Below are 14024 nucleotides of genomic sequence, written 5' to 3'. Positions count from 1 at the left end.
TTAAGGTCAAATATTTCACAACCCCACAAGACTAAATATGGGTGTTTTATAACATTTAAAAGAGGGATTCTCAGTTTCCCAACAGGGCACAGGATGTACTTCTAGCAATGCACTGTCACAATATACTATATATTAAAATCATAACCCTTTGTAGGCATAGTTATTATATAATGTTTACAGCTGGTTAGACAGGAAACATTTCACCAACACTTTGCCAAGATCTTTACCCCTTTCTTCCCCATAATTCAAAATGTCACTGAAATTTATAAATTTGAAAAATTTCAACACTTTTATAGCTGGTTGCAAAATGTGGACTGTAGCAGCAGGATCATCATGGTATTGGAAGAAGATGAGAGCAGGCGTATCAGTGGTGCAGGGACAAATTCCAAGGCGAGATTAAGCCACTGGCACAAGAGGCCCATACCTAGGGCCACAACACCTGAAGTCTGGTGATGAGGTCAGAATCTTAGCTTTCATTTAAGGAAAAAATGTTTCTAATGCTCATGGTTAAGAAAAGCATGAAAAAACAACCCATGCATAACTACTGTAGTGATCAAGTATCAGAGGGGTAGCTGTGTTAGGTCTGGATCTGTAAAAGCGGCAAAGAGTCCTGTGGCACCTTGTACACTAACAGACATATTGGAGCATAAGCTTTCGTGTGTGAATACCCAACACGAAAGCTTATGCTCCAATAAGTCTGTTAGTCTATAAGGTGCCACAGGACTCTTTGCCGCTAATGTAGTGATGTTTGCCTGAGCCTACAGAAAGCTTGAAACAACTGGTGAGAAATGTAGATTGCACCGAAAATCTCAGTATAACTAACTTCAAGACCTACTGCTCTAGCGATCTTTGCCAACCCTATCCCAGCAAAGGGCTTCATCTGTGGCAGAAAAAGAGTATAGCAGACTAGGATCACCACTCAGTGTAGACACACCCCTGCCACGGAAGGGTATAGCAGGGCCCCTACTTGCATGCCTGCTGCTCCCAGGGTGCGAGCGCTCCTGAGACTTCTCAGACGCTCCAGGAAGAGGGTGGGGATGATAAAGTGCCCCACGACCACTGTAGGTGCGGAAGGCACTATGTTATGGCACACGGGGGGGGGGGGGGGAAGAGATTCATGCCCTCAGAGCAGCAAGGCCTGGGAGCGCGGACGGGCTAATTCAGAGGGGGCTGGCAGCCTACGGGGTTGCTGCAGCACTGCGGTGTAAGTGCAAAAAACAGCTGCTCCCACTCCACCGCCCATCCGCGCCCCCCCTCCCCAGGGGACGCACTGCGCATGGGCAGCGTGTGGAGGCGGAGCAGCCACTCGTCTCCCCCCTCACCGCCATGCATTTAAAGGGCCAGCCCCATCCATCAGCTGCCCCGAGATCAGCGCGCTGCGCCGGGCGGGTGACACCACGGGCCTCCGGCGGATCGCACTGCTGCACCAAGCGAATGGGGGCGGGGGGTGACACCAGTCCCAGGGCTCTCTCTGCAGCGTCCAGCGCGCAGTGATGGGCAGCTGCACCCCTGGCCCGCAGTTCTCGGCGGAGCAGCCTCCCCCCGGCCCGGGCTGCCGTTACCTTGGTTCTCCTCATCCAGGTACCGGACCCGCAGCTCCTCCTCCCCCTTGGCCTCGGAGCTGTAGCCCCTCCCGGCCGTAGAACAAGCGGCCCCTCCCCGCACCAGCCCCTGCGGGCCCGGCCGGCTGAGAGACGAGGCGGCAGCGGCTGCCGCAGCCAATCTGACTCTGCCCTGCAGGAGGCCCAGGCCGCCCAGGGATGCCGCCATGCTGCTCCCTCTTCGTGCCGCGGAGCCACCCCTCCCCCCAACGTTCACACACACCACGTGACCCGACGGCACGCACCGCTCCCTCCCACGCGCGACCCCAGACAGCGGAAGGCACGGTAACGGTCACCCTGGGAGCGCGAGCGCCCCGCCCACCAGTCGCCACGCGCAGAGTCAGCCACGCCTCGCGATCTGGGCCCCGGCCCCCTGTCTCCCCCCCTCATGCCAGGAGCCTTCCAGCCATGCCCGCTGTGGCTGAGCCTGTGTGACCAGGCACCCAGGGCCAGTGAGCGGGGACCATTCCCCGGTGACCCCTTGGCTGCTTGGAGGAACCCTGCCCCTATCATTGCTCCTCCCCACTGGCACACGGCGCAAGACCCAGCCCCCCTGCAGTCACCCCCTTCATAGCCCCTCTGAAGCACCGCGAGTTTGGTTTCTGGTCCCAGAGGCACAATGCTGGGGCCGCGGCTTGGCTCAGATAATAATTGGACCTAGATTTTGTAGAGCATTTTTCATCAGTAACAGTCAATGCACTTCGCAATCCTTAATGGAGTTAGCCTCGCAACACCGCTCCCCCCAGGCAGGGAAGTATTCTATTGCCATTTTTTAGATGGCGAAATGACTTGTCCCAGGTCGTTAAGAGAGACAAGGTGGGTGAGGTAAAACTGTTGGTGAGAGAGACAAGCTTTTGAGCTACACAGAGCTCTTCTTCATGTCTGGGAAACTAACTCAGGCCTGGTCTACACTACAGAGTTAGGTTGATATAAGACAGCTTATGTCAACCTAACTCTGTTAGTATCTACACTACAATGGTGCTCATGCTGATGTAAGTCACCCACTACACCAACTTAATAACTCCACCTGCGCGGGAGGCATAGCGCTTAGGTCAAAGTAGTTAGGACAATGCAGTGTCTGTGTAGACACTGAGTTACTTACATCACCTGTTGGCTGTCACCCCTGCCGGGAGCTCACAGCTGTAGCCCTCCCAGCCCCAGGACTGACAGCCAGAGTGGAAATGAGAAATAATAGCAGCCATGAAACTGACAAGAATATCAATTTCCCTGCTGTGAAACTGAGCCTTGTGCTGGGCTCAGGCTATCAGCCTGCAGGGTTGTCAGCCCCCTGTACAGCTGTCAGTGCCCCACTTCAGTGCAAGTGCCCCTGGTGAGGATGCGCAATACCAGCAGAAAGAGGGTAGTGTGGACACCAACAGCTGATTCAGTGATGGCGGTGGCCTAATTTAAGTCAACCTAATTTTGTAGTGTAGACAAGCTCTCTGAGCATCACTGCTAAATACAAAGTGAAACAGATTTTTTAGCACACATAGTTGACACATTTCAAGATACCATTCAAGGTGAATTGTCCAAGGCCCCACAGGGGACTTGTGGCAGAACTGGGAATTCAACTTGTGTTTCCGGAGTTCTAAGTGTAGGGTCCCGACTGCTGAACCATCCTTCCCCTCCAGCGATGCCATGTTAAAATGCTTTTGAACCAGTTTTTGGTGTGTTATTCCACTAGTACAGACAGAGCCTTTGACAGTACACCTCATTTCTATGTCTGATTTTCCTCTTGTCTCCTAAACTTTGTTTGAGTGACTTAGAAATATGTCTGTTTTTTCATGTGAATGATTAAACTAAAAGATTTGTAATCAAGTTGTAGTCAAACCTCTGGCTTGCCTGATGCATTATGTCTCTTTTGTCTGTCTTCTAGGTCCTGATCTTGTAACTTGTTCCATGCAGTTCTAGCCACATGGAACAAGTTGAAGGATATGAGCCTGAGAATGTAAGCTCTGCAGACACAAACCATCTTGTACAGTGCCAAGCACTTTGCTGACACTTTATAAATCAATCATTACAATCAAATCACTGTAGATAGGGGCTATTTTTGCAGTGGTTTCTAACCACATCTCTCTAGGTAGAGAGAAGAAGGCTCAACCTTCTTTGATTCTAATGCAAATTTATAATTTTATAGGTTTTAAGGACAGAAGGGACCATTATGATAATTTAATCTGACCTCCTATATAACACTGGCTAGAGAATTTCATCAAGTGATTCCTGCATCAAGCCCATAACTTCGCTAGAGCATATCTTTTTAGATCTGAAAAAAATAAATTCAATTCAGAATTGTTTCATACTCATAGGAGCTAAGGAAAGTTGTTAGAGCTGTAATTAGTGTACAGTGGTGTGGCCCTCAAGGGGGATTTAAGAAGAAAATTAGAATTTGATTATGGATTTAAAATGTATCCCCAAAGCCACAATATGTGATTTTTAAACTGAAGTGTTTTAATCAGATCCCCCCTCCCTGTATGGAGGAAGTAAGTAGTACCACCACCCACTGCGGTCCTGATACAAGGAGTAGTCTTGGTATGAACCAGAAGCTCTTGGAGCAGCTGCAGTCCTTTCCCTGATGCAAATGCTCAGTAGTGCCCCTGCTGGCTGCTTTCTGATGAAAGGAAATCTCTGTAAAATAGTGCAGTTGTTTTCTATCTTTTTTCATGTATGTACCCTTAAAAAGTTTCAAATGGAGGTGCAGACCCCTTTGAGAATTGTAGACTTATATCTTTCTGATATAACAAAATCTGTAAGATTGATTTTTCAATACTTTGTGTAAAGTTAAAAAACAAGAGAAACTAAGCATATATGCTTCTTAAAGTAGGTTATTCCCCTCTTTGTATTATATCACCTTTTACCAACCGTGTGACATTCATATAACTGTTTTGTTTTTGTGCCACAATGCAGTTTGCAGTATATCCAATTCCTTTCTTTAGACTGGCATTTTAAGCATGAGTCAGAAGATTTGGATGGAAACACACTTTTCCATGTATTCTAGTTCCCTGATATTTCACTGTGGTTTAGTTCTTCCCACACAGTGTTAAAGTAAGAGTAGCAAATGGAAGACAAGTTTAGTTCCAAAAGGGTTAAAAAAAGACTTTTATTTGTAAAGATTTTCTGAAAATATAGGCACTGATGCTCCTCATTAGTGAAATAATTTCTTTATATAAACTCCAATTGTGGAGGAAGAAGTTATAGCACATGGAAAATCTCTCCAAGAGCTTCACTAATGAGTTAACACTACATAAAGCTCAAGTGTTCCTGTTAACTGGACTCCATCCACATACCAAAACCCAAACATTTCTGTGTGTTGGTGGTAGTAACAGATGCTGAGTGACACAAGTCAACTGAGCCTCTCTCATTCGCTATTAACATGACCAACCTGTAAGCATGGACATAGGTTAGCACCGCTACACAACAATCAAGAGCAACTTGCCTGCCAGTGACTTCTCACAATCCCCCAGGGTGTCCCGCCTCCTATTCTTTTATTGCCATGATCTGTTTCCTGACTAGAAGTCACTTACCTCTGCATATAGTTCTGCTCAGCCTTAGTTCCACATATTCATATCTGGCTTCCACTACCAGCAACTTCACTCATACATCTATGATACAGAGATCCTTTTTTTGAGGCCAGCCCCCAAGAAGACATCATCTTAGCAGGCTGCCACCTGGCCAGAGGCCTCTACCAAAGTACTGGTGGATTTCTGGTATGTTTCTGGCACGGCCTACAATTTCAGGAGCTGAAGCATGGGTCTGAGCATGGAATTCAGCAAACAGGACCTCGGTGCTGGGAGAAAAAGCAAAGAGATTAAAATGTTCTACTGGAAGATCAAGAACCATATTTTCCATTCTGGTAATTATCTGATAACATGCTCATATGACAATGAGATGGATCACATTATTAGCGGCACTACAGTCATGGACTCTGCTTTCACAATGGACAGTTTAAGGGCTTCAGGCAGGGTCATTGGGAAAGGAGGAAACATACAGACCCAGAAGACAGTGGGTTAGACCAAGAGGAGCTGGAATCTGGTCTTTCTGTGCCTAGCCTGTCAGAGTTCAGTTGGAGTCTCAGGACCTGTTTGGGGATGAGACCAAGGTGATAGAATAGCCCAAGACAGACACATCAGAAAACTGGCATTGAAGGCTGGTAAAAAACACACCACCACACTCATTGCTATTGAGAAAATTATGCCATGTTGGTGGGGAAGGGGGAGGTTTACCTGTTAATGGCCACTCTTATAGTTATTTTTGCAGTAGTGGTAGTTTCTTCCTCTTTTCCCTGCCACCCCCTTTACTCCCCATGACCGCCACCCTTCCTAGATGCATTGATCAAACTCAGGGGGGTGAAGGCATCATCCATTTCTGAAATCAGAAAACAATAACAAAATCTTTAACATGTTTTCATGTATATTTCTATTGATATTAGAGTTTTCAGGAATCCAGCTGCAAAATTATGAATTACCTGTACAACAGGGTGGGGAGTGGGAAGGAGGACCTACTATAGCCCTTGAGTCTCACAGATTTTTCTACATCACTCAGCAATTCAAGTTGTAGTTGTCACAACCCTCACCAGGCTGCTGTGTTTGGAGCCGAACACTGGATGTGTGCTTTTAAGCTCCCCTTTGGTCTTGGTAGTCTCAAAGCACAGTCTCCTTGGTCTCTAGGCTTGCTCTGTGGGCATAGATTCTATCTAGTAGCCTTGCTCAGAGGTGGGACCCCATGACCTAACCACCTTTGCCCCCAACCCTGTTGCTTAACCACACCCTTTCACCAAGTTCCACCCTTGCAGGCACTGTAGGATCCAGTGCAGTCTTCTGTCCAGGACTGCACTGAGTCTCTGCGGGTGTCCTGAGCTTCCCATTGGAGGAGGATGGACAGGGTCTGCTCTGCCTTTGCAGTCAGGTCCCTGTCTTCTGTCTCTAGGCTCTGCAGAGACTCCTTTATGGCACACACCTTCCTCTACTGCCTCAGAGGGCTCCGATATGACCAGCAGCTTTTCTATCTCCACCCAAGGGGTCTCCCACAAGACCTCTCTGAGCTGCTCGTCTTTTACCAGGACCACCTCCAGACCTGGAAGCTAGTCTTGGCAACCAGCTCTGTGGTGGGCACTAAGGGGAGGGCCTCCTTGCAGAGCACCTGCTACACAACCCCCATCTAGGTGTGCAGGTGGCTAAGTTCCCCTTGGTGCATCGGAGGCTGGTCCTGGCTAGTAGTATCAGGATTGGCGACTTCCTGGACTACAGTCAGGGGGACTCTGTAGCACTCAGCCAGCGCATGGGGTTCTCCACCCTTTGTGTTCCCCATCACATACGCCAGGAGTGCGGTCTCGCCCTCCTACCCTCCTCTCATGTTTTCCTCAAGCGGGTCTTGTGGGAGGATGCTCCCTGTCCTCCCTTTACTCCTGACCTTCCTGGCCTTGCCATCTCCACCACTCCCCAAGCCTCTCCAGCCACTCCGTGATGTACCATCTGAGTTGGCGGGGAAACATGCAGCCGGTCCATCTCCGAACTGCCCCCAGGAAACAGCTGTGCAGCTACCACTTTGTTCTGCCTGTACATCTGGCTTACAAACTTGCTGATAGTCCTTAATGACTGTCTGCCTCTGAATGAGACATTCAGGCACACCTTCCTGTCTCTTTAGCACAAAGAGTGTCTCTGGAAAAAAGTTAACTTCAGATCAAGTAGGTGGTAATACAACAGTGAGTAGGTAAACTGAATCACACAATTTCCCACATTCTCCACTGTAGTTAAGTAATCTGATCCTTCTGTGGATGAGTACATGTGAAGTTAATGGCAGTTGTTCACTAAGGAGAGAAGGGACTTCAAAAATGTTTATAGCAAAATGCATATTCCTTCTGAGTCAGTTCTTGCTTTTTAGGGTAAACCACTTGTGCATTTCTCACAAGGTGTAAATTAATTGTCTTTGTAAAAGGTCTGTTCTGTTAGGGCCTTTATCCTTCTGGCTGTCAAGTTGTCTGGAGTGGCTCATGAATGTGGGTGCCAACCTCAGGGTAGAGTTTTACAAACCAGGGCACAAACCCCAAGTTGGTTGTGTGTTCTATCATTAGATTTCACCAACCATCAAGTGTGAACTCCTCAAACACTGTAACAGCTTTTATATGGAGTCTTGGGCAGTCAAGTCTATCTTGCCATCCAGGCAAGCCTGCTTTGTGATAGATGGTCCCTTACATCAAAAATCACAGTAATATTCAGGTTATTGCCATTCTCAAAGGACAGTCACTTACCCCAGTTCAATTTTACCTAAGATCTCTCACCAAAGACAGTGCTTATAGCCAACCCTGTAATAAACTAACTAAAAGATTTATTAACTAGGAAATAGATGAGAGCTCTTTAAAAGGTTAAAGCAGGTAATCATACGCACAAATGAATTACAGACTTAAGCTTCAAAAGTAATACAAGCTGCTGTAATGTACAAGCACTGTATGTCCTTTTAGGGCTAACCCAAGCTAAGTATATTGAGGATCCCTTGTTTATGCTTAGAAATATTGCACTTTCTAAATTCCAAACAGCATAGTGATAGTTAACATAAGAACAGCCATACTGGGTCAGACCAAAGGTCCATCTATCCCAGTATCCTGTCTTCTGACAGTGGCCAATGCCAGGTGCCCCACAGGGAATGAATAGAACAGGTAATCAAGTGATCTATTCTCTGTCGCCCATTCCCAGCTTCTGGAAAACAGAGGCTAGAGACACCATCCCTGCCCATCCTGGCTAATAGCCATTGATGGACCTATCCTCAATTAATTTTATCTAGTTCTTTTTTGAAGTCTTGGCCTTCATAACATCACCTGGCAAGGAGTTCCACAGGTTGACTCCACATTGTGTGAAAAAATACTTCCTTTTGTTTGTTTTAAACCTGCAGCCTATTAATTTCATTTAGTGACCCCCTAGTTCTGGTGTTATGAGAAGGAGTAAATAACACTTCCTTATTTACTTTCTCCACACCAGTCATAATTTTATAGACCTCTATTGTATCCCCCCTTAGTCATCTCTTTTCCAAGCTGAAAAGTCCCAGTATTATTAATCGCTCCTCGTATGGCAGTCATTCCATACCCCGAATCATTTTTGTGGCCCTTTTCTGAACCTTTTCCAATTCCAGTATATCTTTCTGAGATGGGGTGACCATATCTGCACACAGTATTCAAGATGTGGACGTACCATGGATTTATATAGAGGCAATATGATATTTTCTGTGTTATTATCTATCCCTTTCTTAATGATTCCCAACATTCTGTTCACTTTTTTGGCTGCCCCTGCACATTGAGTGAATGTTTTCAGAGAACTATCCACAATGACTCCAAGATCTCTTTCTTGAATGGTAACAGCTAATCTAGACCCCATCATTTTACATGTATTGTTGGGATTATGTTTTCCAATGTGCATTACTTTGCATTTATCAACATTGAATTTCATCTGCCATTTTGTTGCCCATTCACCCAGTTTTGAGAGATCCTTTTGTAGCTCTCTGCAGTCTGCCTGGGATTTAACTATCTTGAGTAGTTTTATATCGTCTGCAAATTTTGCCACTTTGCTGTTTACCCCTTTTTCCAGATCATTTATGAGTATGTTGAATAAGACTGTTCCCAGTACAGACCCCTGTGAGACACCACTATTTACCTCTCTCCATTCTGAAAACTGACCAGTGATCCTTCTGGTCAGGAATTTTTATTCCCTTCCCCCAGAGTTCACATTGTGATGGGACAAGTAGGGTTGCCAACTTTCTGATTGCAGAAAACTGAACACCCTTGCCCTGAGGCCCCACCCCCGCTCACTCCATCCCTCCCTCCGTCGCTCACTTTCCCTCCCCCCTCACTCACTTGTTTATTTTCACTGGGCTGGGGCACGAGATTGGAGTGCAGAAGGGGGTAAGGGCTCCAGTTGGGGGTGCAGGCTCAGGGGTGGGCCCACAAATGAGGGGTTCAGGTTGTGGGAGGGGGTTGGGCTCCAGCTGGGTGTGGGGGCTCTTTTGTGGGGCCAGGGATGGTGGGTTTGGGGTACAGGAGGGGGCTCCGGACTGGGGCCAAAGGGTTTGGAGTATGGGAGGGGGTACTTGTTCTGGGAGGGAGTTTGGGTGCAGGAGGGGGCTCAGGGCTGGGGAAAAAGGTTTGGAGGGCTGGCTCCAGGTGGCGCTTACCTCAGGCGGCTCCCAGAAGAAGCCGGCATGTCCCTGTGGCCCCTAGGCACAGGGGCAGCCAGGGGGCTCCATGCACTGCCCTCACCCACGGGCACTGGCCCCACCGCTCCCATTGGCCACAGTTCCCAGCCAATGGGAGCTGCAGAGCCAACGCTTGGGGTAGGGGCAGCATGCAGAGCCTCCTTGGCTACTCCTGCACCTCAGGGCCGCAGACAGAGGTGGGCGAGTTATATGGGCCCCATGGTGCCTGGGCTTCAGCAAATTCAGGGCCCAGGGGGCCCGGCTCTACCAATCTTTGGGGCCGGGTCTCTCCCCAGGCCCAGCCTGCCACCCCCATGCACCTCCCCCAAGCTGGCTGCTGCCAGCGGGGAGAAGGATGCGGGGAGTCCTCCTCTCTGGCCCCCCACCTCAGCTCCAGGGTAGCCTCCCTGCTGTTTCCCAAACTCCTCATCCCCGGCCCAGCCCCGCACCCCGTGCTGCACCCCAACCGTCTGTCCCAGCCCAGAGCCCGCACCCAGCACCCAAACCCACTCCCGTACCCAGCACCCCAACTCCCCTCGCACACCCTCTCCTGCACCCCAACCCCATCCTAGCCCAGAGCCCACACCTACCACCCAAATGCCCTCCCAGAGCCCACACCCCTCCCACACCCAAATTCTCTCCCAGAGCCTGCACCCCACACCCTCTCCTGCACCTAAACTCCCTCCCAGAGCCCACACCCCCTCCTGCACTCCAGCCCTCTGCTCCAGCCCAGAGTCTGCACCCAGCACCCAAACTCTTTCCCAGAGCCTGCACCCCAACCACCCCCCCATCCCTCCCAGAGCCTTAGGCAGGTGTGGGGGAGGTGGGGACTTGGACCCGTTCTGGGCACCACCAAAAATTATACAAGCCTGCTGCCCCTGGCTGCAGGGACATACTGGCCGTTTCCAGGAGCTGCACTGAGCCAGGGCAGGCATGGAGCTTGTCTTAGCCCCGCTGCACCGCCAACAAGACTTTTAACGGCCCGGTCAGCAGTGCTGATCAGAGCTGCCAGGATCGCTTTTTGACCGAAAACCGGACACCTGGCAACCCTAAACAAGGGTTTGTTCATATCCTGTCTTCATGGGTGTGGGGGTTTCCAGTTTCATAGCAAGCACTTTTATAGTTACAAAGCAAACACTTAAATATTATCTTCTAACATGGCACAGAGATATAATAAGTGAGAGTAATGCATGCAGGAACTGACAAGTATTTCATAAGGTCCAAACACTGAACACATTTCTTATAAACTTAACATCTATTTTAACAATACTAACACACAGGTGAAACTGACTTATTTCCAGCTAGGCATTTGTCAGTGTTCAGTGAGGCTTAGGAGTCTTAGGGGTCTGCCAGCACCACATTGGCAATGAGCTCTATTAGATGTTGTCTCTGACAAAGATTGTCTTAATTTCACAACACCTAGTTGTATGTTTTGTCTCTTGCACTCTTTAACATGTTGCTGTTAAAGTAATGAGTGACAGAGTTTTGCTGCCCACTGGGTCCAAGCTTGGATGGTTGGCCTGGGCCTTTTCCAGAGCTCCAGTGTCTATGATGCTATTTTTAACACACTCATTGAAGCTGAGCTAGCACAAGTCTGTGTACCAGTGCTGGGAATCACATCTTCCAGTTGCAGTACTGACAGGCCTATAGGCTCTTTTGAAAATTTTACCCATACACCATGGGTAAAATCAACCATGCCACTACATAGCTATCGATGTTGTTAAATGTAGTTTATACAAGACCTTAAAGTCTTACTAACAGAAGAAATCTGTTTTCTTACTACAGAAAAATCTGTAGGAAAGTTCCAATAGGTTATGCAATAAGACTTTGTCCTCACTATTGTACAGGAATATGGGAGTTCAGCATGGGGTAAGACATGAGCAGGGATAAGGGAGTTAGGTGTGTGAAGCCCCTGCTGCCAGGGAAACAAAACAAACATTCAAGCAAACAATGAAAATTCCTAAAAATTGAGATATTTATATTTAATTACAACTCCAAGGCCTTGAATACTTATATGCCTCTTTCTCCTGCTGGTGCTGGTAAAAGGCCTGGCATGTTTAGAGCAGCTCAGCAGAGAGGACATTTAACTAGTTACACACATTGGCACACGATAACTCTGTTGAAGAATTTGATCTAACAGCTGTTTCTGATTTTGGATGTACCATGTACTCCACTTAGGAAGGAACAATCAGTTACACACATACAAAATGGGAAATGACTGCCTAGGAAGGAGTACTGTGGAAAGGGATCTGGGGGTCATAGTGGATCACAAGCTAAATATGAGTCAACAGTGTAACGCTGTTGCAAAAAAACCAAACATCATTCTGGGATGTATTAGCAGGAGTGTTGTAAGCAAGACACGAGAAGTAATTCTTCCACTCTACTCCACGTAGATTAGGCCTCAACTGGAGTATTGTGTCCACTTCTGGGTGCCACATTTCAGGAAAGATGTGGACAAATTGGAAGAAGTCCAGAAAAGACCAACAAAAATGATTAAAGGTCTAGAAAACATGACCTATGAGGGAAGATTGAAAAAATTGGGTTTGTTTAGTCTGGAGAAGAGGTACATAAAAGGTTGTTACAAGGAGGAAGGAGAAAAATTGTTCTTCTTAACCTCTGAGGATAGGACAAGGAGCAATGTGCTTAAATTGCAGGAAGGGAGTTTTAGGTTGGACATTAGGAAAAACTTCCTAACTGTCAAGGTGGTTAAGCACTGGAATAAATTGCCTAGGGAGGTTGTAGAATCTCCATAATTGGGGATTTTTAAGAGCAGGTTGGACAAACACCTTTCAGGGATGGTCTAGATAATATTTAGTCCTGCTTTGAGTGCAGGGGACTGGACTAGATGACCTCTCGAGGTCCCTTTCAGTTCTATGACTCTCTGGTGTATTTTCAAACATTTACAGTTTTTGTATTTAGAAACCAAACATTTCTAAGTTTGCACATATAATACTAATTACTGTGTTACATTTTGTGGGTTGGGATACTGGACTGGGACACAGGAGATCTGTGCTGAGTTCTTGGCTCTGCCATAGACTCCTTTGGTGACCTAAAACAAGTAATTTAATCTCATTGCCTCAGTTTCAGATCTGTAAAATGGCGATAATAATTTCCTGCCTCAGAGAGGGGTTGTGAGGATAATTAATACATACAGTGCTCAGACTTATTTTATAGCCCTCATCACTACAATAAGTATCGAAATAGTCCTGGCCATGTACCATTCATACATCTGTGTAACATAATCCCAGTAAATTACCTCTATTGATCTGGCACATTTCCTGATCACCAGGTAAAGGAGGAAGTTGAATGAAAGGAGGACAGCAAATAGCAGAAATTAATTCAGCTACATGGATGTGTGGTGTGGATGGTCTACCATATCTATCTTTGTTTAAATTTCCTTTAGTTACCTGGTGTTAAAGTGGCATGTTTCCCTGGGATTAGAATTCCAGAACAGATGAGTGTTGTCACCCATCTTCATATAACTCTGGTCCTTTTCTCTGTTGATACCAGTGATGGTCATCCTTTTGAAGAGCTCCATCCAGGGAAAGCTTTGGCAAAGTTCCTATTAATCATATACTTGAGGTCCTACGCTTTGCTAGCTGAGAAAGTCTCCTCTTGACTGCAGGTGGAGAGTACCTTCCAGGAGCAGAAGCTGCACAGTACACAATAACTGAGGCAGAGCACTGTGTTTGATGTGATAGCATGGTAGAATGGGGATGTTGTTACCAGATGGCTTTTACCCCAAGCACACACAATCTGGGCCACTGCTTGGCAGGCAACAAAACTTTCCTCTTTCCATGGAAAAGCATATAATGGATGGACCAGAATTATGACATGAGCCCAAAAAAGCAGGCATCCAAAAAAGAACCTCAGTCCAAAAGGTGGAAATTTCCTCCAATCTGGCATTCAGTTAAAATGACTCACTTTAATCACATGCTTATAAGAAAACGGTTTCTTTGCACAATGATCAGGGATATCTTACTAGAACCCTCAATAACACTGTTTAAATATCATTAGCATGGTTTCAACCATAGTGTGCACAGGGCCTACGATACAAGATCTGACAATACAAACATTGTTGGGGGCACCAGCTTGTCCAAGAAACTGCTGCACTGGGCGAAGGCAATATATTTATCTTGAGATTCAGGTTCAGACTAGGAGTTAGGAGAAATGTGGTCTTTTATGATTAGGTTATAAAATGTTATAGAAAATCTCCTGCGCTTTATAGACTGTTTGTTGGACATAATT

General features: G+C 47.0%; 1 protein-coding gene across 4 annotated transcripts in view; it reads right to left on the bottom strand.

Annotated features, from left to right (window-relative positions):
- The window catches only part of AUH (AU RNA binding methylglutaconyl-CoA hydratase), a 187379-nt gene extending 185520 nt beyond the window's left edge, over positions 1-1859 (bottom strand). The window contains exon 1 of one of the 4 annotated variants that reach the window (XM_073344895.1): positions 1563-1859. In XM_073344895.1, coding sequence (XP_073200996.1) covers positions 1563-1770 — 208 coding nt within the window. In that variant the 5' untranslated portion in view covers positions 1771-1859. The remainder of the gene's footprint in view (positions 1-1562) is intronic. The other 3 variants (XM_073344894.1, XM_073344897.1, XM_073344898.1) reach the window with 3 other exon arrangements.
- Positions 1860-14024: the final 12165 nt, after the last annotated feature.

This window comes from Lepidochelys kempii, chromosome 5, assembly GCF_965140265.1.
Source record: "Lepidochelys kempii isolate rLepKem1 chromosome 5, rLepKem1.hap2, whole genome shotgun sequence".
Classification (NCBI taxonomy): Eukaryota; Metazoa; Chordata; order Testudines; family Cheloniidae; genus Lepidochelys; species Lepidochelys kempii.
The sequence above is the reverse complement of the archived record's forward strand: the minus strand, read 5'-3'. Positions and strand labels throughout refer to the sequence as shown.